Below are 25702 nucleotides of genomic sequence, written 5' to 3' on the forward strand. Positions count from 1 at the left end.
TCAACAATACATTCTTCATTTTTGAAAAGTCAACACACACACATGCATGAAACAGTCTTTACCTTACAAACCTGAGCTCAACGAACGGGAGAGATATTGCTCTTTATTTTTACCACTGATAAGTAGAATAAATCACCCTTACAGTTGTACCCAGACCGTTGTTAGTGCCATCACCATGCGTCTTGTGCTTATGTGTGCCACATTGTCACAGGGCAGTCACATCTTGTAATGCATTCACAAGGACTGCAAATTAAGATCAATATGAGTCATTTAACTCATATAACTGATTTGATATATTTTTTTAAGAAAAGTCCCTCACTAGTTGTTGGTCACTCCTGTGCCACCTCACTGAGAAATCCCGGAAACACACCTGTTCTCACAACTGAACTCATCTGCTGATCGGTATTCACCCAAAGCCCACAGACCAACCCCCAGGCCCATGACATTTAGTCTAGACACTTTTAGGTTTAGCTTCATATTTTAAGTAATTATCTAATGCTGTTTTTAGTGCATTGCTGTAGTGTTAAATGTTAGTATTTGCCTTCTCTGCTCCTTCAAGGATGAATGGTTTCATCTGTAACAAGTAGGCCATGCTACCATTCAGAGTGCAACAGCTACTGTGTGACTGTAATGGCAAATGCATTTTAAATTGTGACACGGAAAGGAACTTGAGAAACAACACACCCATCACATGCAATAAAAACCCATGATGTCAAGGTTTCAGCTTCTTTTTTTTTTCTTTTTTCTTTTTTTTTTTGTCTTAGAACCTGTGAAGTCTCGACATTACAGATTCCACGAGCCATGAGGACTTTAAATGTTCTTCCTTTCTTATTATCCTACTCATATCATCATCACCATCATCACAACTCTGGGGCTTTTCTCGAACTTCACTCTGATCCTGCGAGTCTATGAGACTGAGAGGCCTGATTCAGTAGAGTTCCTGTTCTGGTGTTTGTTCGCCACCCAGCGGCCACATTTGGAAAATGACACTTTACGCTTTCTCTCTTTCTTTCTTTTCTTTTCTTTTTTTAATCTGCCAGGGGCCATTTTGAACCGCACGGCGGTGTTACCACACGCTCGACTGGTGTGAGTAATGTGCAAGACATAAACAAGAAAAGAAAGCAAAAACAAACAAACACAACCTTGGATTTGATGGATGAGCCTGCAGCCAAAAGCAGCAAAACACGCCGTTCGACTAAAGCAATTTAACTGCAAGAGTAATCTAAATCCCGGTGTGATTTAGCATTGTTTACAATTTAATAACGTGTCTGTGACTCTCTGGAAGCAGCTTCCCCCCGATGTTTGCTTTTTCTGAAGCGGTTAATAGGTTTTCAGTAACCCTACATACTCAACAACGTGCATGGTTCATTCAAGACTGAACTCAATGAAGCAGCCTGCATTGGATGTATGACTGGAACTGGTGCAATTAGGGACACTGTGCATTTGTTCATGTTTTTTTTTTTCTTTCTTTTGTGAGCCATCAGACATCACAGCCCAGAGGAGATGGCCTCTGGATATTTGTCGCCTTTGGAGTTTATTTTTTAGATAAAATTGTAAGATCTGGTTTATATGGGAAGTAATTCTCTGTGACGTTGTGTTGCAAGTCATTGAGCTCATATATGCTTTAAATCTACTGGGATCCCATTGTAGTGTTTTCTAAATAATGTTTAATGTTATCCCAAAATTCTTGAGTAAAACAGAAAGAACGATAACACAAAATTCAGTTCATTTTAGCAGGCAGCGGCTAAAAATCAGCACTGAAAAGCAACAGTTTAATCCTCCTGCTCAGCTTCTACTGCTGAAAACTTTTCCCACCGGTTTCCTAAACTTGTCCGGTCCCTTCTTGTTTGAAACCGATTAATGAGGCGGCTAAACTCACTAATTGGCTACTTAATTGGCCCCTGTCACCGGGCGCGCTGCTTCCGCTGGCTTTTAGCGCACCGCCACCCTCCTTTCTTTTCTCAGAAATTACAATCCCACCTTGTCACAGCGATTTAGGGTCAATCTCTCACACAGGAAGGTGCTCTCGCGGAGGACCCCCCCGCCACCTCTGGATCCCCCTCTATCAGTATCTCCCTCCCACTCTATCTTGGTGTTTTATGTCTGCGTCACAACAAGTCGGTAGAGAGCGAGAGGCAGGGATGATGGCGTCTCTGGCGGCTTGATTCCGGTGCTGCTCTGACAAACCCGCCTTAATAGCATCAGTAGGTGGTGACGGAGAGGGGGGGTTGAGAGCAAAAGCGACGGGAACATGACGAAACGGCACCGCGGAGGACGGACAAACTAGACTGAGAGACGGACGGACAGTCAGTCCCCCCTCCTCCTCCTCCTCCTCTCCCTCCTCGCTGACGGCTTGACTGACACACACAGGCGCTTGGCACAGACAGGGACATACATGCACATCATCCACTTTTTGCAAACACGCAGGCTGCGCATCCGAGCTGGCAGTAATTGGGCAGCGGAGACCCACAGCAGATGAGGGCATTTCATGTCCAACCTGTCCAGGAATCACTGTGACCCCGACGGAAAGGAGTTCGACTTGACAGGTACCCTTCACCGGCCAGCTTTCAGCGAAATTTGTCTGATTTCCTTCTGACTCACAAAAGGCTACATACACTGTAATGCATCCTGCGTCTGTCTTGACTTGAGTGCATGCACTGGAACAAATGCTCAATGTGCAGAGATAATGCCTGCAGAGTCATTTGATGCATCTATTCAAGTTTTTAAGATGTTGGGAGAGGGGAAGACAACAGCAAAGTGCAGGGAAGATGTTTCAAGTAGCTGCACTGTGATCTTTGCTCATTCAGTCAAACTGTATTGCAGTAGTCATCATGCAGTGTTTTTTTTTCTGTGTGTGTATGTGTATTTGATGTGTGCAGTAATCATTTGTCTTGCTCTCTGGTTGTGTACTCACTCTCATCTTTCACTGTGGTGGATACAGGCTGTCGCTATGCTCTAGTCTAAAAGGAGGCGGATGGAGGGGGGGAGATTTTAACCCCTTTGCACTGAAGCCCGCCTGTCTCAGAAGCAATCGAAATGCCGGGGCCATAAACCCCTCTGTCAGCAATGGCAGCAAAGTATTCAGCGAATAAATCGGATTTCCATTTCACATGAGCCCTGCTCTCTCTCCCCTCTCTGTCTCTTTCCTCAGGATGGGGGGAGTAAGTGAAGGAGATGATGTGTTGGCTCGATGGAGTGATGGACTACTGTACCTCGGCAATGTGAAAAGAGTAAGTGCATGTATGAGTGTGTATGCTTGTGTGTGACAGAGAGACCTTTGATTGTGTGTATGCAGCATGTGCATGAATGTGTTTGGCTGGATTTGAAAAGACTTCCATTTAGTTTTGTCAATCATTCCGCTCACCTGCTATCTCCTTCTCAGGTAGATGGAGTGAAGCAGTGTTGTCTGGTGAGATTTGAGGACAACTCTGAGTTCTGGGTACTGAGAAAGGACATTCACTCGTGTAAGAAAAACTCCTTTTTTTCCTCCCCCCCTCCCGCTCCCTTCGGCAAGAAGAGTAAGTAGCTTCCTGTTGAGAGAACTTTGTACTTGTTGGGTTAAAAATGCATCTAGTTTGAGCTTTTGAACACAGAGCTGCTCGGATGAACTCGCAGTAAAGGTGGTGCTTCCACTCTCAGATTTTGCTGAAGGAGTTGAATGAATGCTCGTCTGATTTGTTCCTCTTGTGAGCTCAAAAGTTCAAATCTTGTGCCTTTTCTCTCAAGATCTCTCAACTGTTGTCAAAGAAAAATGCAGAAGAGAAATTTCAGTTACGTTTGAGGTTATGATACCGAGTGCTCTGAGTATTCTGACAGGGGGCATGTTGAGATGTAATTGGTATATTACAGTCTATTTAAGAGTTTATTAGACTCCACAGGGAGCTAGCACCCCCACTCTACCTAACATCAAGAGAAAGGGGAAGTTGGACACTTGTTAGGACCAGGCTGGATATCCGCTCATCAAATGAAGTGAAATCTGAAAGGGTACAGGAGACACTGAAATCAATGAGGTGGCAAGGATGTGAATCAATATACATAAATTAATGCTGTTGACTGCTTTCTCTCTCTCTGTCTTCCTCTCTCACATTTCCTTCCTCCCCTCCCCTGCTATTCTCTGTCTTTTTCTGTTTGCCTCAGTTGCTGCTGGAGTGGAAGAAGTTTGCTGTATTTGTGACGCTCCGCCTCTTAAAGAACCCCTCATAAATTGTCTTAAATGTCGCCACGGTAAGGGAGCACACCTCATCACACGCTGTCAAATGGTGGTGCTCCACCAGTTCCTGCACTGACCTTGAACGTTTGACACATTATGGTAAATAAAAGTGCCACACTTATAAAAAGAAAACCACATATCAGAAATGAGTAATATTGTCGCTGGCACCTGCATCGGAACCAGAAACAAAGTGAGAAAAAAAAACTTCTCTGGGGTTTATTGCTGACTTAAATATCCCTTCCAGACATATTTTAAGAACTGGAAATACTAATTTGCAGAATAATAATTTGCAGCTAATTTGATAATTGCATAGTTAAGCAATCCTAAAATAACATCTTCTTTTTCTGTCTTGCTGAAAAATGCACGCAGTAAGATTTTTAAAGGTTTAACTGCAGATTACAAGATGTGCAATACTCTAAATGAAATTTTGTGTATATACAGTGAAAGCTTGATGTGTCTTCGTCATACTTCTTTACATTGAATACACCGCATTGAGTTTTGCCTCTCTCTATCTAGTGACTATATATGGGAACTTGTAGGTAGCATAGAAACCTTCCAGGAATTGATGGGAATTCACAAACAGTTGGGAATTTTGCTAGCTTTTACAAGCCTTAAAATCTTGGCAGTTGATCCCCCAGCCCCAGGATAAAGGGGAGTCTTTCTCGTGTAAATGCTGTGAGTTTTATGAATGCAAATCAGGATATTACAGGGGTGAGGATTAGTCTCAAGCATATATATATATATATATATATATATATTTTTTTTTTTTTTTTTTTTTTTTTTAAAAAGGTACAAAGTGATGGACCATGATTGACTTTCAGAAAGGTTAATCATGCTCACATGTGGCTGTCTTAAAGTGTTATTTTCAGTTAGGACTGAAAAATTTTCCCACTTCATAAGATTTCAGAAAGTAGCAGGCTAGTGTTGACCTCTACACATGCATATTCTGCACAGTGACGGTCATGCATTTTAGTGTTTTACTCCATTTGGACCTTTAAGCTACGATATACTGAAGTGCAAGTGGGAGGAAGTTTTAAAACTGTCACAGCAATGACAGCAAATCTTAGCGTCATGTCTTCACAGCTCTGTCATGCATACACGGTTTCTGACAGTTTGTTTTTGAGGAAAAAGCAGACAAACATATTCGCTACGTTTCTCTCTCTAAATGCAAATAGTGTAAGTGAAATGTTTTTCATGCAGCTGAAACAAACTGGCACTAAACATGGAGCTGCTCTGTCATTATTGTCACTCCGGCTGTGTGTCTTGTAAACACGAATTAAACGCTCTGCCTCCTCCTCCCATTACAGGTTATCATCCGGAGTGTCACACGCCAACCATCGAACCGGAAGCTGACAGCGATTCGTGGATATGTCGGCAATGTGTCTTTGCAGTCGCAACCAAGGTCAGACGGCTAATCTCTACGTTTCACATGCTGGGGGGAAAAACATTCAGTGCGTAATATAGGAGAAATCCAGTCAAATATATCAAGCTGTGCTGCGGCTACCCTGTTGTGTGTGGCAGGTAATGGGTTTATTCGAGGTAAAAGCGCACTAATTCTCTCAGTATTGACTTGAGTATTAGATGTTCTACATTATGTCAGTGAAATCATGAACAATCAATAGCTATGAAGCTGAAACTGGAGTTGAGAAAAGTACATTTAAAGTCAATCAATCACATGTGCTCCAGTTCTGTAGATATGAGATGAGAAGGCACTCGCTTAATTGTCAATCGGTCAATGTCCATATCTCATTGTCCAGACTTCCGCTTCCTCGGACACTATCTCTCACAGCTGACCTACAATAAAATGAAACGAATTGCCTTCTCCCCATCGCATGTGATCCGTCTCCCTCGCTGCTCTGACATGACAGTGATTTCAGAGGTCGCAAACCAATCAGTTCTGTCCTCAAATTGTATTCACAGAGAGGGGGGGCCCTCAAACGGGGGCGCTTTGCCCGGCTCATGCAGTTTATGAAACTTCGGCTACCCTATCAGCTGTCATCCCTGGACTGGGACCCACAGCACCTGACCAATCAGCAGCAGTGTTACTGCTACTGTGCCGGACCTGGAGAGTGAGTGACACTGCAGAGGCCAGTTTTAAGTTTGACTGTACACTTTGTGTATGCTCCTAAACTTTTTTCATTCTCCCACAAAGCTTGAACTCAGATATCTCAAAGGCGTATTGTGGGTTATTTATAAAGCGCACGCAGTGCATCTGACGTGTCTCAGTCAGTTGAAACTGGCTTTCTTTGAGTGAAATTCTATGTATCAAAGATCAAGTCAGATATGCAATCAATAAAATAAAAGTACTCCAAGCTATCTTTTAAATGCACTCTCTGTGTTTGGCTAGCTCCTATGTAGTACTTATGTAGTACCTCAAGTAGAATAAAGCAAACGCCCAACTGTGAGTCGTGGGACCACAAGATACGTCTTATGAAATGCTGCAGTCATCATTCGGTAGCCATCGCTCAATTATGCTGCTGGACACATTCATTCATTCATTTGTGTGTTTAAAGTCTCTCTTGCTGTTTCTTTCTTGTGACTGGGTTGCAGGTGGAACCTGAAGATGTTACAGTGTGGCAGCTGTGGTCAGTGGTTCCACGAGGCCTGCACGCAGTGTCTAACCAAGCCTTTGCTGTATGGGGACAGGTACATTACAGGGTATCGCTGCAGAAAGCTGACAGTATACTCATAATTATGTTGAAATTTTGTGCAGCTAACACATTACAGTATAATGCATTTGTTTATGTGCACTTTTTAAAACTTTCCCCGGGAGGGTTATAACTTATTTGTTAGATTTTGTTGGACGTTTGAAGCAGATGTTGATACTTGAGGGTAAAGGTACATCAATTCTGATAATTATATGACTGCAAAAAACTTTTTGGCTTGCTTGATAAAAACAGTAAAGCAATGATGCACATTTTAACAAATAAAAAAGACAAAATCAAAATAAATAACAACTCAATTAAGAACTCAATCAAAATGTTTGAAACTTAAATTAACGATAAGGATATAAATTAAGAAAAACAAAGCAAGACATTTTTAATCCTCTTTGTCTTTCCTTATCTGCTAATAAACAGTCAACATCAATATTAAGGCGGTGTATTAGTCACGATCTATAATTGGATCGCGTAAGTCTGTAATTTCAAGCATAGCTTAGTTTACATTGTTTTTTCATTATTACTGCTCACCAAATATCATTTACTTTTAGATCCAGCCTCTTTAGATATGTAATTACCCTGCACAGAAAGTACCTGTGTTCTACTCGGCATACATTTGCTATTGTTGATTATTTCGTTGTTGTTGAATGACACACATGTAGCACAGCTTCTCAGTGGTTCAAAAGGCAATCTCAAATATTCCATATGCTTTATATTTACTTAAAAATATACAAATAGAGAAAAAATCTGCACATTTACGAAACTGGAAGCAAACAGTAAAATTTGTTATTTTAAACAGATTCATAGCAAAGTGTGAATCCACTATCAATATTATTAATTAGCTGATTGTCTCAGTTTATTTGAGATAAGCAGATAAACAGTCTATTTAAGGTAAACAGATAAAGTTGTCCACATGACAGCTTCACTCATCAGAGAAGTGCCTTAATTAGCTTAAGACTAAATTATTAGTGTGCCTGTTAATGTACTCTGTGACTCGCTCTACAAGGACAACAGCTCATTACATACTGAGAGCAAAGGGACGGTGACAGACACTAAGCAGGCATATCACCTCACAGCTATTAGTTCAGATGTGATGCTGGGTGGATATGCAAGCTGCTGATCACTGTGTGGTTTCATAGGCTGCATCCCATGCGTGTAATAAAATGTGTCCATCCATTAAGTTATTATTGTCATTAACCATCTGTGCTAGCCAACTGGGTTTCACACCCTTCCTGACACTGTGTTACCGCCGAACCTGTCTGAAGAGGAGAGGGAAAAAAAGGAGGGATTAGATTTAGATTGACAGCCGGGGGGAGTGAGGCCGGATTGGTACAACATCTGCTGAGCAGGTGATGGAGGAAGAGTGAAGACTGAGCTCACAGTTGGAATAGTAAGCATGCACCGCTGTCATACCATGTCTGCGCTTCATCTTACCCAGTGACCTTCATGCATATAGAAGGACAGATGCACACAGTGTTGTTGTTGTGTGAGTTCAGTTTCAGGGTCATTCGGGGCAGAATGTTATTATAGTGGAAAAACAATACACCTGTCCCTTTATTTCCAGTTCTGCTTGATTTATATGATAAAATGTCTGGAGAAGACATCTATAGATAGCAAGGAAAGCAAAAATGTGGAAAAACTGTGAAGATTTATGTCCTAGATTGGCGAGAGGACGCAAATGTAGTAGCCAAAGATGGCAAAATATTCAAGAAAAAGCAAGTCATTGGCTCCAAAAAGAAGGGTGTGAGGAATCGAGACAGACAGTTTGACAGCGGACAAGGAGAAGGCAGAAATATATATCCACACTCAGCAGTGACTAGAAATGAGACACAGGTGTGTAAAACTAATAGGGGCAGGGCAGATAATCACCAAGGAGGGAGGGGGATAAGAGCAGAAAGTTAAAAATCAAACAAACCAAAAAGCCACATAATGAAGCAAATCTTCAAAGTAAAGCAGGAACTAAAGATAAATAACTAGTGCTGAAATGAAACACGAAGAACAGAGATAGGGGGACACAGACGGCAGGGGATCGTGACCTTTGTTACATGACTGAAAATGAAAGAATAAAAACCCCACACGTATCAATCACTTGAAGTTATTAATAAGAGCTCAACAAGACGTAACATAGTTCCCTGGATTAATATATCTAGATACAAAAAGAAATACTGATTCTGCAAATAATAAACAAAAGGATTAGCTATTTTGTAAAAAAAATAATAATAAAGATGCTTACCTCTTGACAGAGTTGAAAATTCCCCTCCCTTTTAAAAAAAATTTCATGGAGATGTTTTGCAAATGCACCTTTTTCATCATTCAACAGTCCTAATGTGTCCCTGTGATCCAAAACACAAGGTTCAAGGTTCCTTATTTGTCACATGTATAGTTATACAAGTATAACACACAGTGAAATATAAACAAATCACTTATGTTTTGGGTGAAGCCCCACCTCTCTGTAATCATAACCCTAAAAAAAAAGTTACATGACCTCCTTGCCATAGGTAACTATTACACAAACAAACTCATCAAGAGTAAAAGAAATGGTTTTTTAGGAATAACCTGAGATGCTTGTCTGAATTTTTGTTTTTTTCTTCTGTTTTAGGTTTTATCAGTTCCAGTGCTCTGTATGTACAAAGGGACCAGAGACAATCCAAAGACTCCCCATGACTTGGTGATTTTGACATTTTGACTGTAACATATTTACTGACATTTTTACAGCCAATGAATATGAACAGAAACAGAAAATACATTTTAAAGAATTAATTCCACCCATTTTTGGTAATCACGTCTGGTTGACACACAAATTAATATAAATTGTGTCCATTGAAAAGAATATACAAAAAATGACACCAAATATTGATTGTTTATGTCCGTGCTGTTTTTGCATTTTACCTGTGTCTTGTGTAACGGACTCTTACTCTTTTGAAATGCAGGGTGGATTTGGCTCATTTAGTACTCTACCATCTCTCGCTGTGCTGCAAGAGGAAATACTTTGATTTTGACCATGAAATCCTGTCCTTCACCAATGAGAATTGGGACTCGTTGCTGCTAGGCGCGGTATTGATATTTCCCTGTTTCAGGACCATGATGAAATGATGTGAAATGCTGCCAGGCTTTTTTTTTTTCTTACATTTGAGACTTAAAGCCTATTAACCAGCATTAAAGTAAAATTAAAGTTAAAAATGTATGACCTCTATGTAAGCTTAAAGGAGAACACCAAGTTAAAAATTCAGTGTTGATCTAGGACAGCGGTTAGTGACCTTACTTGGCCAATAGACCCCCACAGCCGTATCAGATTAACTGAACTCTCCTCCACTATCACCAAGTGACAATTATTACTGTTTTGAATGGGTTAGCTGCCTTGAGCTAAAGCGTTGAGTAGTTCATATGCAGTACTGTGCAGCTTAACCATTTTAAATGTCCACTGATTATTTTCAGCGAACTATTTCAACAGTTAATACATTGCTTATAAGAAATGAAGCAAACAAACTGTTTACTCAACAGTTTTTGTAGGTTTGTTTTTAGTACAGTACTCCTCTCGTAAATCTGAATGTCTTTTTTTACTGTATTTCACATGTGAATCCATCTTTGTTTTTCATAGTTTCCTTTGTCTTTGTGCACCAATTATGGATTTTTCAAACATTTTCATTCATTCTTGCAACATGTGTCTAGCAAGAATCAGTTTAATTTGAAAAATAAACTTCTATTGTCATTGGTTAATTTTATAATATTTCCTAGTATTTCATTCACAGATTGATATATTGGCACTTAGCTACTTTTAGCTATTCATTTGAACTTTACAGTGTTTCAGCTCACTATCTCAGTTCTTTATCCTTTGTTTCAGATACATATTTCAACCATTTTCCAACAGGTTATCCAGTGCTTTTAGATAACTGTTTCAGCTCTTCATCCAGAATATAAACATATGTTGTATTTTAGTTACTCAACGACAACTTTTACATCTATCCAGTATTTCTAGCTTACTATAGCCACATATTTGCATACAGGGGAATTTAAGATCACAGTCCCTACAATTTATCACATTTAGATGGGCTTTTAAAAAAATATATCATTATTATATGTTCATTTATCCTACTGGGGGACAAATATCCCTCATAAGGAATCAGTCATCTCTTATTAACATCTGTGCTAAAGTCATAGCACCATGTAAAAAGTCTAGTTTCCCCCCCAGGAGAATAAGCAGGAAGGTAAAGAGTTTCCTGTCTCTGTGTCTGAGGTTTTGAGTTCTCCTTTAAGTTGTTCTTAGTATCAAATTTGACATGTACAACAGGGATTTTTAGCCATATAGCCAAAGTAGTTAACAACATTATTGCTGTCAGAAACTGTAAAACAAAGTGATTGTATGCATTAGAGGTTTTCTGTCTGGTGGTCACCTACTGTGTAAACACAGCTTTGATTTTTCATTCCTGTCTGTCCTCCAGCTCTCTGACACGCCAAGGCAAGACCGCTGTCACAATCTCCTCAACGCTCTGAACTCCCACAAGGACAGGTAAGTCATTGCATATGATGAGAAGAATAAACACCAACCACACATGACTGGAGTGATGAGTAGCACTTTATGAATACAAGACTTTTCTTAGTGCACTGAAGGTAGTAGCGTTGGACGTGCAGGTTCAAACTGGCGAGGTGTATTGCATACAGAGCAAGTGAACTATGGCTGCCAGTTAGACCAGATTAAAAGTACAACTTTTTGATACTTGTTTGGTCTAGCTGGACAGGAATCGTTGGTATTAATTATTTAAAAACAGTCTAGCAGTTAATATGAGCAAATTTTCTTTGAATATTTGAAAAAACAGAGAAACCTTGTGGCCAAAAAACAGCAGTTTTCTCCAGGCAGACTCTGCTCTAATTATGTACAAGTTAATTACGCAGTCACTACCTCTGAAATGCTCCTGATTCAAATTTTTCATCAGGAGAATATGTACATTGTGTTACACAACTTAAAGCTTAATGTTGACGTCACAGAGGACTGCTAGAAACACACACACACACACACACACACACACACACACACACACACACACACACACACACACACACGTAAGGTGATGATACAGTTTAAGAACCAGCTGGAGACAGAAGATGTTTTTCCGTGTTTCCCAGGTTTGTCTCTGGAAAGGAGATCAAGAAGAAAAAGTGTCTTTTTGGGCTTCAGGTTCGAGCCCCTCCACCGCTGACGTCCGATTCGTCGCCGCTCATCACCGACCCACCTATCAACATCACGCACCGGAGAAGGTCAGAGTAAGGACACTGTCTCTCATTTTTGGCTCTTATCTCAGTAAGAGCTGTGAGATTCCCACAGGGCATATAGTCATTATGCATGAACAATTAACTTAGGAATCAAAAGACTGCAATTTTCATATAGCAGCACAAGTATCAGCGTCTCAATATTTTCCTAAAAGAGCAGAAAGCTCCCCTGCGTGCTTTCGTGTGATTATCTACCCAAGTGTGTGTGCACATGCATCTGCACGTGTCCTGTAGATTTCATAGACATCATAAATCATTTTTAGTACTTAGCTGGTGCGTATTGAGACTGAATTACAATGGAATCATTTGCAGAGTGGAGCAGTCTTGAAGGGAGGATTTTCATTTCACAAAACCATCGTATCATTTATGAAACACAAATTTAAAATTTATCCGAACAGAATCCAGATATGTATATTAGAGATGTAACACGCATTGTCTTTGCGTACCCAAATTTCTACAAATTCCCTCTGCTCAGACAGCAGGTTTGTTGGTTCAACTAGTTTTGTCAGTTTTCTATAAATGAGCAGCCAGCCACATCAGAAGCATTAAGCAGTGCATCCATTTTAAGAGATATCGTTTGTTCATCTTATAGAGGGAGCCAGCAGTAAAGAAAGCAGATATTAAAGGATACTGACGGACATTTGAGACATCTGAATGGACATTGTTCTCAGTATTAGGTTTAAAGTACTTACAAAAGACATCAATTAGTTATTTTGTTAAAGCAACATGGGATGTGATTGCTTAGTAGCACCAAGCTGGGGAGGCATGTAAAGGCTGATATATAAGTTGGTGTTTTATATCAGATTTTGAGGAAAGAATGTTCTATGCATAGCTCTATATTTTATATATCTTTACATTTTTCTTATATATTTGAATCCATAATCTGCAAACACTGTAGCTTTTAGCAATTTAGCTTTTTTGATAGTTAACACGATCTGAACTGACTGAATAGGAAGTTTTGTTCGAGATATCTGCTGGGTACGCTGAGACCTTCAAAGATTTGTCTTCAGATTTGTCTCCCAATCAGCTCAATATTGAAGGATAATATTTATTAAACCATCCGGATCTTATAAGTGAAGTTGTGCTGCTGATTGACAGGAGGAGATGACCATCTGAGCATCCTTGAACATTGAGCAAAGACTTTTGCTAACATACAACATTTCATTTAGATATTCATGCACCTCAGAGGACGATATCTAAACAATTACTGGGTCGTGTGAGCCGTGGTCTAATAGCACCATTAACATCAGATATCAGCATTATCATTGTAAAAATGATAATGATTTGTGTTCGTGACTTGTATTTGTTGCGTGTATTTTTCTTATACATAATTCATATAATTGTGTTGCATGAGAAAAATACAAAACTGGCCACTTTCACGAGTTAATCCGAGTACAGAAAATAAAGCTCTTATGAGATAAAAAAAAAAACACATCAATATTTACTGTAATTCTTTTTTATATGTACCCTTTCTTTTGTGACCCAGACTGAATTGAGCTCTAAAACTAATGTCATGGTTTTCTTTAAATTGGCTTTGGTGAAATTGTCATCTTTTTCTGCAAAGTACTGCAAACAGATTCTTATTGAATTTCAGCTTGCACACCAGAAATATTAAAGTTATATGTGCAGATTGTAATGTTATTTCTCCTCAGAATATAAACCTTTTTATGTTAACACTTCATAAGATATCCTCTAAGATATCCTCCTTACAACAGAATGTCAGCTTTATACTCTCTTATAATCCACTGACCAGACTGCCGTGCTATTTGCTAAAAAAAAAAAAACACGCTACGAGAAGGATAAATCTCTTCATTTAATGACTATTCGGTCTTTTCTTTATCATTGCCTTTAGGACAAAAGACACATTTCAATTCCTAAGACTGATAAAGTTCTAATTATAGTATAATGACAAGTATATGCTGGCCAGTCATGGAAGCATGCAGTGGAGATTTCATCCTTTGGGAGACGCTTTTGCAGTTTTAGCTTTTGCAGCTTTTATAAACAAGGTCAGTTTTAAGCACAGAGGAAGAAACAGATTGCCAGACAAAGGATGTTTAGGCTGGTCTGTATTAACAATCATCTCACTGCTCTTCTGTATCACACTGCAGTAAAAACTAAGTGTTGCACACAGGGACTCTGTCTCTGTGTGTATCCTTGTATACTTATTTATGTGTTTTTTTTTGCTCACTTCAGCCCATTGTCGCTACCCTGCCAGAGGAGAGTGGGGGGGCCAGAGTCACGTAAATCAAAGCGTCGCATCATGGAGACACAGGTCAGTGCCTCTGTCTTCAACTCAGGGGAAGGGGGGAGGAGGTCTGGGGAACAAAACCTCTCTGGTATTTTTTCCTTTTTTTAAATTTTTTTTTCATGCATCCAGGTAAACAGCTCTCTGCGATCCAAATAACCTGTCAGTCAGAAACTGTGATGAAGGTTCATTTCGCAGTCGAGCTCAGTCTGTGTCTTTTTACACCCAGTGCAGCTCAGTGCCTCATATTTTTCTTCTCCCTTTCGCTGTATGTTGAAAGCCTGCTGATGCTTTACAGTCTGCTGTTCGCATAAAGGCTAGCACGTGAGAGATGAAGTGTAGTGTATGTGGCTCAGTTAAAATGTATAATTCAAATCCAATCTTGGCTGCTCATGTATTTCATCAACACCTGCAGTTCAGCGCCACATTTATCTTGATCATCAAATCCAATTCCCAGCGGACTGCACGGAAACAAGGAACATCACATGCGGTGGTTACTATTTTTACACGGCATTCTTACAGTGCTCATTGTACTTTGTCGTCCTACACATCAGTCATCCATGTATGTGCACATACAGTAATCCTGGAACAATACGCTCTGCAGAGCACTCGTTTCCACTCTGGCACATCCAGGCCCCATTGTGCCCCGTTTGATTGATGCTAATCCCCGTCCGTCTTGGAGGAGCTGCTTCCTTGTACTGTGGAAAGTGAGATGGGAAGGAATGCTGATATGCGTATCCTGGGATCACTTCCAAGTGCACTTTGCAGTCAATTACAGTTTGGCCAGGTGGCGCTGGCACCTTGACAGTCCAGCACTGACAGAGCACATCCATTTAAAGGCACAGATGTCGACTAAGGCCACTGAATAATAATCCCATCCTAATAGTAATGCTGGAGAAGGGAATGATAATGGGCTCACTCTGGTGCTATATGTCACAGTCCAGTGATGAGAAATCTTTAGGTGGCATCCTCCGAGATGATGCCTCCAGTGATTGATGGCTCTGATGATCTTCTGATGTTTTTACTTGTCATGGGTCATGAGTCGCCGCAGAGCAGCACTATGAGATGTGCTATGGAATGATGCGTCTAAGGGAGACATCCTACTGCTGTGTCTGATGAGCCTTGATGATGTGGCATCCTGTTATTTATTTGGATTTAAAGATACAGTGATGTAAAGAAAAAAAAAGAGTTTTTACCCCCTTCCTGGTTTCCTATGTTTTGTATGTTTGTCACACTTAATTGTTTCAGATCATCAAACCAATTTAAATATTAGACAAAGACAACACAAGTCAACACAAAATGCAGTTTCTAAATGATGGTGTTTATCATTAATTACCACAGCAAGTTTTCTAGGTCCTGAGCAGCAAAACAGCCTCCACCGCCATATTTTACTGTGTGATGTTCCTCTTCTGAAATGCTGTGTTACTTTTACGCCAGATATAATGGGACACACACCTTCCATAAGGTGTCTCATCAGTCAACAGGATATTTTCCCAGATGTTTTTTGGCAAATGTGAGACAAGCCTTTATGGTCCTGTTGGTCCGGAGTGGTTTTGGATGCCAGTCTCTTTCTTATTGTTGAATCGTGAACTTTGACCTTAAATGAGACATGTGAAGCCTGGAGTTTTTTTATGCTGTTCTGGGTTCTTTTGTGACCTCCTGGATGAGTCATCGCTGTATTCCTGGGGTAATTGGTCATTCCTGGGAAGCTTCACCACTGTTCCAAGGTTTGTGTGTATAATGGCTCTCACTGTGGTTCAGTGGAGTCCCAAAGCCTTAGAAATGGCTCTGTGACCCTTTCCAGACTGATAGATGTCAGTAACTTCTCCGGTGTTTCTTGTGATCGTGGCACGATGTGTCGCTATTTGAAACCTTTTAGCCTGCTTCTACTTTGTGAGACAGGTTCTAGTTAAGTGATTTCTTGATCCAAGAGGTCTGCCAGCAATCAGGCCTGAGTGTGTTTAGCGAAACTGAGCTCAGCTTTCTAGTAAATGTTGTTAATCACAGTTAGTTCATGATTTAACCAGAAAGGCAATTACTTTTTTTTACACAGGACCAGGTATGTTTGGATAACCGTTCTCCTTTAATCAAAAGCATTTTGAATTTACTGAGGTTATCTTTGTCTAATATTTAAATCTGTTTGATGATCTGAAACTTTGAAGTGTGACAAAAAACAGGAAATCAGGTCAGGTGCAAGCACTTTTTATTACACCACTGTATATCCGCCCGTTTTTGTCATCAGGCAGTGCAAGGAAATGGAAATCAACCTGTTCTGTATCTGTAAGAATAGCAAAAAGCCTTCAGGATGGATATCCCCTCAGTTTTAAGATGTGTTCACTCTGGTTTTCAGCATGCTCACCTGTCTCTAGACGTATCTGTCATAAAACAGAACGTTCCCTGTGCAGAATTGACTTAATGCATGAGTGAGCACGGAGGTACGAGTGCTTCATTGACTCCTGTGATCTTGGCATCCAGACACAAGCTGATCTGTGTGTGTCTTCTGTGCCCAGGCATGTCCACCCCCAGTAGCTGCCAACCCTATTGAGCTACTGCCATGTTGCCATGGCTACATGGGTGGGGCCAGCCTGTATAACTCCAGGAAGTCAGAGGAGGAGCTTAACCTGAGGTAAGAGTTGTAACATTTTATTGCTCAGGTGAATTATTCATGAATAAGAGAAGTTTTCAGTTGTACAGTTTTGTTCCTGCTCAGGTAAATTATTAATGGATGTAAGAAGAGTTAAAAACTCACTTCATCTGTGTAAAAAGTAGTATCCATAATTTATAATAATACAAATATAATGGCTAGGAGGAGGAGGTGACTCATCTGGTTTCAAAAGGATGTCCATTTTTAGAGAAGCCAATGGGAAAAATAACACTTTGGACCTCTTGTCTGTGACCTCAGTAAACACTGTCCTGATGACTTTTTGGACTTTTAGATTCAGGTCTTATTGAATGCAAACAGCACTCATTTTGTAAATTATTGCACCTTTTGGAGTCAAAAAGAATAACGTCACTTAAAGTAATGGACTATCAGTAATGGTTAAAGGGTGAATCATTAATAGCTGTAGCTTATTAAAAGTATGCGTGACAGTTAAAATTACAAGCTAATAGTATTAATAAACAAATACAAGTGTTATCTAACGTTTGAAACAGAGTAGTTATGTAAAAAGTTATATTTAATTAACTATTGGCTGATGAATACTGATGAATAGTTGAAGGCGGAGATATGGGTTTATAGTTGTTATCAAATTGTTAGCTAAATATTATGAATAAATGAATAAATACCATTTAAAAAATGAAAAATGTAATAAAATATTGTTGTCTAACAGTATAAATAAAGTTGTTGTCAAGGCTAGCAAAGCAGACTCAGGCGCAGACCACAAACTCCTTCAAACAAGAGTGCATTTATTTACAGTGCTCTCCACAGTGAAATATATGTACAAAGGTGTTTGGGGAAAAGGGGCCGGGGTTCCAGGGTCCGGGAGTGAAAGGGGCAGGAGTCCAGGGAGGGAAGATTTCCACACAGCTTTCTTAAACACAAACAGCTCCTCTTCTCTCCACCACCACTCTGGCTCACGCTCAGTCACAGTGCACAGGGAACGGGTCCAGGGGGAATCTACACACATACAGATAAACAGTTAGTCTCCAGGTTCAGGCGTACTCACAACTTAAACTTTGCAGATTGCAGGACGACTGACGCTGATGGCTCAACGATCCAGCGACGAGTAGCGCAGGTCCGCCATCTTAACTAGCACTAATTCATAATCAGTGGCAGGTGTGCTGATCATCCCCAGGTGCGTGGGCCAGGGGCGGGAGCCCACACTAAGCTCCGCCCCGGCAGGAGAAAGAGAGAGCGGGAGAGAGCGAGAGAGAAAGAGAGCAGAGGCGAGAGCTGACGTCAGCTGGCGAGGTGCGCGGACCATGACAGTTGTTTGTTGACGATGAGGGCTAATCAAGCAAAATTAGTTGCTACGCGTAATACTTAAGTAGCTGTTAAACTGAATAATGTCAGGCTGAAATAGTAGTCTTAAAATTATAGTAAGTTGAAAAAGGTAAATAAAAGTAGGTTATGATTATAAAAGTGACCAAATCCGGTTTCAGATGAGCTCAGCTGAACTCACTTGAACATGATAAGATTGTTGATGCCATCAAACATGCCTTTGAGGGTGTTGGGTCAGATGAAAAGCACAGGGCCGCACGGATAAAGGTAAAAATGAGAAAATACACGAGGAACCCGTCAAAAACCTTGTTTCCATCATATTCTTTAGGCAGTAGAAATCTCCGTGGCAGAAAAGTAAGTAACCTGAAACAAATAACTCCAAGGCTAGAAATCACAAAAGTGTTGTTGTTTTTTTTCAAAGAGGCTTTAAAATAAATTCTTTTCCTTTTAAACCCAGCTGGATGGAAATTGTGTGTCAACCTGTCTGAATCCCCTTCACAGCTCTCCTCCAAAACGGATGTATGCCCTATACCACACCACCTACAATGGGAACTCAACACTCTCCAGGAGTCTCCATCACTACAACAGGTTTTTCTCATTTAACCTCCTCATATTTAGACTTAAATCTTATATAGTGGCTCACTGCTGACTTTGTCTGGGGTAACTTGTCATACTATAATGTAGTGTATGTATATATGCTTGTATGTTCCCTTTCTAGACGAGTGGACCAATCTTGAACACCTTTGCATAAGCACTGCCTGGGGGCACTGTGAGTGCCAACATATATGTGGTGTATACAAATATTTTAGACAGATCCCTCAATTGTATACATTTGACAGTTGAGCACCGAGTGGCACGTTTGTTGACGTTCAGTGTGCGCACACTACATATTTTATCGGTCAGCACAAATTTTTAATCTTCCCAGTGCAGCTGAGCAGCCCCCCTTATCGATTAAGTTATCAAAATAAACCACTACAAGCACCGCAGGCCTGTGTATGAAACAAAGAGAATATAAATGAAAATCTGCTAAACGTTTTATGTGCTCACAATTAAGAGATTCATTATGAAGAAGAAGTCATTCTGGTTTTTTCAAGTTAATTATCAATGATTTTCTTGACAGTTATTGTTTCTTGGCCTAACACCAAAGCAAAGACTGGCACGTAACTCAGAATTATGTAATTTATTCATAAATTTTTCTGATTCTGATATTCTGATCTAAAATTACATAAATAACTTAAAAGGAACTAGTTGACCATTCATTATTACAAATGTTTTAATAGTTCTGAGATAAAACACAGTTGTTGTCATCTTGTATCTCTTATAATACAGGTATAAAATATTTTTAAGTTATTTAAATATTACTTAACTGTAGATTTCTTAATATAATTTTTTGTTGGGTTTTTTGAGCGCAAACCTACAGTAATTGATTAATTAATTAATTAGTTGTTAAATTTTGGCTCTTTTGGAGCAGACAGCAAGGTTATTTTACAGTTTTTAAACTGACCATGAAACTCTTATTCTGCACAGAGAATCTGTAGTTAGTGCTAATATTCAATTCATGTCCATAGTTGGTATTTTATATACAAGTTAAAAAATCTAAATGTTTTTCTCATAAAACCATACTACTGACTACTACAGATCAGGAACTAGAATAAAATATACATAACAGAATAAACTTAATGTAACTTAAAATAATATCTTTAATACAGTTATCTAAAATATCAAAAACTGACTTGGTCTTTGCCAACCATTTATTTTTTTTACATCTATAATTAACTTCATAATTAACTATTCAGTTGGTAATAACCTCTATTGATGGGGTAAGTGTTTAGATCCTTGGCTGATACATGGTTGACTATGCAGCTTTGCAAATTGGTTGCTAATTCTCTGTCTGCACAGAGTTTGGTCACAAATATCTATTAGGATAAAATAACAAAGTAATTTTTATACCCCAAACTTCACAGGTTAACTTGGCTGTAATGTAATGTTTGTAATATTGTTTTGCATTAACACTTTCTTTGGCCTATTATTAGTACCATGACTTTGGAACAGAAAAAGGGCGATTGTGACATATTTTCACAAAATTATTATTAAAAAAAAACGCAGCAAGCAAGAGTGATGAGAGCAGTGAGAGCGGCATCGATTCAAGAAGACACAAACCAAAAGTCTACCTAATATTAATATATGGGTTATTTACGAACTTCACTAATACTATATTTAATTTTTTTTTCTTAGATAAAATATGTGAAGGACCGACTGATCTCCATCCAGATGAATCCATCCTCTTTTCCTAACTCCTCCCCTTCTCTTTTCCTAGCATGGAGGACAACTGCAGGTTACCACCAACATACTTCCCATACCCCCTCAATTCCAACAGCAACCATCACCACAACCACCTCCACCAGCACCATCACAACCACCAGCACAACCACCAACATCAACACCAGCTGGGGCAGAAGCAGCTGGAGCCCCTCATTCTACGTGACTTACCTCCTTATCAGGCTGGCATGGGTGCAGGAGGTGGTGTAGGCGGAGGAGGAGGAGGTGGCAGCGGTGGTGGAGGAGGAGGAGGTGGCGGCGGCGGGGCACCGGGAATGGGAATGGGAGGTGGGGACGGAACAGTGGCCAGGAGCTGGGGAGGAGGGGAGGCAGTGAGGATCCTGGCGAGACGAGTCACACCTGACGGGAAGGTGCAGTACCTGGTGGAGTGGGAGAACGTGAGTTTGTACTGAGACAAAGAGCGTAAACTAGAGACACAATGACTGTTTTGCAGTTGTCACAGAACTGCTGTGTATGTAATACGTGGCAGTGTTTAAAGTACAAACAAAACAAAAAGGAAAAAGAATTCTACACGTTGCAAATCCAGGTTGCTCTCATAGCATCACCTCTAATTCTACATCATTATAACCTCACTACTTGTTACTAAATGTCCCTCTTTGCTAGTGTTTCTCTGATATTTGTACTGTTAACTTTGGAATATGCCTTTGCATTTATCATCTTTTACAATGATGAGGGAAAATGTGTAAACCTCCTGATGATTTTATCTGTGTTTGGACCACATTAATATTTGTAATTAAAAGGCCACGCTTAAAAAGAAATATCTGAAATTTCAACATTTAACAGTCAAAAACCCCCAAATATACTTATTTTACTTTGTTCTGGTTCAGTTTTGTGTTGAAACCTAGTTATCACAAATAAAAGAGTGGAGTTAGAGTCACTTTAGACAAAAAGCAGAGAGAAACAGCTGACCTAGATCCATCCTAAGCTCATTAATTTAAATGTTATCGCTGGCATGCTTATTTTAAGATTTTATGGCTCAGTTTTAGGAACAGTTTGTGTTGGGTGTAGCTTCAAATGTAATGTACAAGTGCAAAGATGGTAACTACCGCTTTTCTGTGGGATGTCCACAGTAAGAAAACAACAAAGTGTATTTCCTAAAATTTGGAACTATTTCTTGGCAAAAAACCTACAATACACCATTTAATTGTTCCTGCCCACTAAATTAGAATAATGTACAATACAGCTTGACTCGATGCACAAAATGACAGGAAATGTGTAAGAGAACAGGTAGAAAAAGTATTACTGTGATAATAAACAAGAATTTGATGATTTACCAGAAACGAGAATCAAATTTTGCCAAAAAGTGAAAATTGTTTTCCGCTTTGTTAACAGTTTGACCATATTACTACAGGCAGGTCATGAGGACGAGCTCAGCCACTATTTCACACATCTATTTGATTTGGCATTTCTCATAAAATATATAAATGCAGCGTGCTATTTAAACTGGTTCAAGTTGCCAATAGTTGCAGTGCATCTGCAAGCTACTTTGGAACCCTCTTCCAGAGTCAGTGTCATATCCGTTATTATTATTGTGTATACTTTGCTTCGTCTCGCTGCTGCTCCATGCTGCTAAATATAAATGACCATAGACTAAAATACTCTGAACTATACTTTAATATTTAGATAGTATGATGTGATGATGATTCATTAATTTGAAAATATTGTGATTCTGACATCTTTTTATTTTCTGTAAAATGAAAATTGCTTCTTTTTTAAAAGAATTTGGACATCTGAGGACTACAATCACTAAACTGATAGAGCAGGCCCCATAAAGTTTTACTACATTTAATTACAAAACTCTAAAAAAGTTGTGACACTGTGTAAAATGTACATGAAAACAAAATGTAATGATTTTCAAATCTCATAAACCCACAGTTGTTTAAACTGAGACATTTTACTTTTCATGAATAAAATGGCTCATTTTGAATTTGATGTCGGCAACAAGGGTTAAAAAAGTTGGGATTGGGGCAAAAAAAAGGTTTGAAAAGTAAGTGTTACTAAAAGAAACAGCTTGAGGAACATTTTGCAACTAATTAGGTTTTAAGTGGCAACAGCTCAGTCACATGTTTGGGTATAAAAAGAGCATCTTAGAGAGGAAGAGTTTCTCAGAAGAAACGGGCCAAGTTTTCACCATATATCTATATCTATATAGATATATATATATAATTTGAAATCTCACTGAAAATCAATATTGGTTGACAGCGATCTTCAGGCCCTCAGGTGACACTGCATTAAAACAGGCAAGAGTCTGTCATTGAAGTCACAGCCTGGGCTCAGGAAGACTTCCAGTTGAAAACATTTGATATGTTTGCAACTGGTATGAAAAAGAACAGTCAGGACTTTTGGTGAGCTAGAATTCTATATCAAACAAAAATGGGATATTATTCTTCTCCTGGAAGTCCAGCAACTGGCCTCCTCAGTTCTTGTTCTTCACTGTTGTTAAAAGAAGCGACGATGCCTCACAGTCAACATCGTCCCATCTTTTTGGACATATTTTGCTGCCATTAAATTCAAAATAAGCATATATTTTTCTTAAACTAGTAACATTTTCTCAGTTTAAACCAGTATGTGTATTATGCTTTCTATGTTCTGTTGTGAATAAAATATGGGTTTATGAGACTTGCAAATAACTGGATTCTGTTTTTATTTATATTTCACAAAGCTTCCCAAACTTTTTGTACTTTTTACAGCTCACAAACATTTATCAAGTTATTAACAGCATTTGCTACTGATATCCAAGAAATGAGACGTCAAGCTTCCATCAGCTTTCGCTTTTCTAATTGCTCATTCATCAACTCGTGGTTAATGTTCACGTGGAGTTCAGCGAGAAAATGAGCCCAGAATGTTATCAGAGACGAATGGCCCTCTCATCAGTGAGAGGCATTATGACAGCCTGCTGGTGGCTGCTGGCTGTGCATGAAAAAGCAGTAACCTTTTAATGGACACAGTACTACAGACAGGCTTATATTTTGGACTACGTTGGGGGGAGTTTAATGCCTCACTGACGAGTACGTTATTGAAGGATTTGACTTTGGCTCTATAAACAACAAATTCTCTGGAGGTTTTCATGTTTTTTTTTTCATCACAGTATGTTAATAAGAGATTGTATACATGTTATTATGGGGATACTTATTTGTTATGTTAGATTTTGTCACACATAATTTACATTTAGACTACTGTTATGTCTTAGAAATAGGAGCCACAAGAGGGCTTTTGTTTTATAGATAGAATTATATATTCACAATATATTGCTATGATGGAACAACTTTATTTTATTTATTTTGATGTGGTTGCATAGTGCCTATATAGGGTGTGTACCTGCCGATTGGTCTGCTCGACTGGGTCGGCCAATCAGACGGTGAAAAGACACGAATGAGTCCATACTGATACAAGTGAAGGCTCGTTGTTGACAGATCCAACAGTACCTCAAAGGTTTGGGGTTCCCTTAGATAATGCATGAATTTTGAGAAGATTGTGATATTATATAAAATGCAACCGATTGGTAATGTTATCTGTGACAATTAAGGGAATAATCGATCATTAATAATTTATGTTTTATAATAGATAATCTATGTAGAAGTACAGTGGTAAGTTTTCAGTGTCACTCCTATCTTCCAACAACATCTACACAAACTCATAAATCACTTATGATGAGTGATTTCATTCATCCTTAATTGTCATTTACAACATATGTTCAATCTTATGCTGTAGGAAAAACCCCCAACTTGGAGTACTCAAAGTGACCCCCAAACCTTTGTGTACGTGTGCATAGACGGACCAGTTACGCTGCTGAAGAGAGTTTTTTAATCGAACAGGACTGTGATGTTACTGTACATTCCAAACAACAAAACAGTATATAAACACATTTTAGCAAAGCATACATTTAAAGTCATCACAGTGGAATTATTTGAAAGAATTTTCTTTTCTTTTGTCTGTTTATGATGGGACTTAAATGTCATAAAGATCAGCTAAAGGCGCTCCCACTCCAATACTGTTCACAACAGTACAGGTAAATAAGACACTCCATACTAAAACCATAGTTTTCTTCCAGGGACTAACAGTCTATGGTTTAAATCTAAAACAAGGCATTAAGCACGAATGCATCAGCTGAGGCCTGACTGCTCACGTCCCATCTACTTAAATATGTTTATGGAGGTGAAGTGGAGCTGCTGAAAGTTGGATTTTATCTTTGTGCAAACAGGTTACATAAATCTAGAAAACTGTTGTGCGGGTTTCAGAGTTTATATTTTATACAGAGGTTTATTTCAACAATCTGTTTGATAAAACTTACACAACATGCACATTTGTCAGTTCTATCTTTTAAAGAAAGACTGCGTTACAGGTTTAGTTAAAAATAAAAAGACTAGTACAACATTTATGCAGTTATAATTGATGCAAAATGCTCAGATTTTATTTAAATAGCAACCTCTTTGTTATATTAGCTCCTGTCCAGTAAGACAATATTGCATTGCAATTCTCATCCTCCTCAGTGACTATTTGACTGTAGTTTATTAGGGAGGAGTGTGTTGAACCTTTCTAGGCGATGGTGATGAATGTATTTGTGTGTTTTCTATGGTATGTCCATACCCGTCAAGTGCTTGTTATAGGTTGTACTCTTGGTGGAAATCAACCAGATTAGTTTAAAACAAAACAGGAGGAAATAAAACATCTACATTAAAGAAAAAAAAAACCATTTATTTTGGGAGACGTGGTCTTCTTTTTCTGATTAGTAGTCAAGTCCAAGTTCAGTTTTGATGTATTTTTGAAGAAATTACATTTGTACATGTATACTCTGCGTTGATACACCTAATATGTAACATGAAAAATAAAAAAGTTTCACCTCTCTGTTGCACTGTTCTATTAAAAAACTTAAAAATAAGTTGTCCTGTTAGGTGTCGGTCCATCAGAAAGTGGTTCACAAGATAAATGCAAACCAGGATTAATTAATTTGCTGTCATTATTTTCCACTATCAAATTAATGTGTGTTTTACTTTCCTGGTTGAAGGTCAGAGAAGGATAAAAACACAAATTTTCAAATTTCAAAT

At 39.0% G+C, this 25702-nt stretch overlaps 1 protein-coding gene across 2 annotated transcripts; it reads left to right on the forward strand.

Annotated features, from left to right (window-relative positions):
• The first annotated feature begins 1347 nt into the window (after window positions 1-1347).
• phf1 (PHD finger protein 1) lies at window positions 1348-25495 on the forward strand. Of its 2 annotated transcripts, none has more exons than XM_086312374.1 (15): window positions 1348-2546; window positions 3152-3230; window positions 3383-3464; window positions 4138-4224; window positions 5518-5612; window positions 6131-6279; window positions 6761-6856; window positions 9467-9535; window positions 9798-9921; window positions 11307-11374; window positions 11989-12126; window positions 14326-14404; window positions 16888-17003; window positions 18819-18905; window positions 20635-25495. In XM_086312374.1, exons 2-15 carry the CDS (start codon window positions 3153-3155, stop codon window positions 21047-21049), a joined length of 1683 nt encoding a protein of 560 aa, XP_086168500.1. In that variant the 5' UTR covers window positions 1348-2546; window position 3152; the 3' UTR covers window positions 21050-25495. The 2 variants fall into 2 exon arrangements, with proteins under 2 accessions (XP_086168500.1, XP_086168501.1); XM_086312375.1 differs by having other exon boundaries at window positions 11989-12120.
• Window positions 25496-25702: the final 207 nt, after the last annotated feature.

The sequence above is a fragment of the Aulonocara sp. 'chitande type north' Nkhata Bay genome, linkage group LG11 (assembly GCF_057382095.1).
Source record: "Aulonocara sp. 'chitande type north' Nkhata Bay isolate Kocher_YH1m ecotype deep benthic linkage group LG11, A_spYH_male_GT1.1, whole genome shotgun sequence".
Classification (NCBI taxonomy): Eukaryota; Metazoa; Chordata; class Actinopteri; order Cichliformes; family Cichlidae; genus Aulonocara; species Aulonocara sp. 'chitande type north' Nkhata Bay.

What these genes read in the sequence shown, in the direction of transcription:
- phf1 (XM_086312374.1), top strand. Translation starts at nt 3,153, where the DNA reads ATGGGGGGAGTAAGTGAAGGAGATGATGTGTTGGCTCGATGGAGTGAT. An exon ending in CAAAGACTCCCCATGACTTG is followed by an intron (nt 9,536 to 9,797) that starts GTGATTTTGACA and finishes TTTGAAATGCAG; the next exon opens with GGTGGATTTGGCTCATTTAG. An exon ending in GTCGCATCATGGAGACACAG is followed by an intron (nt 14,405 to 16,887) that starts GTCAGTGCCTCT and finishes TTCTGTGCCCAG; the next exon opens with GCATGTCCACCCCCAGTAGC.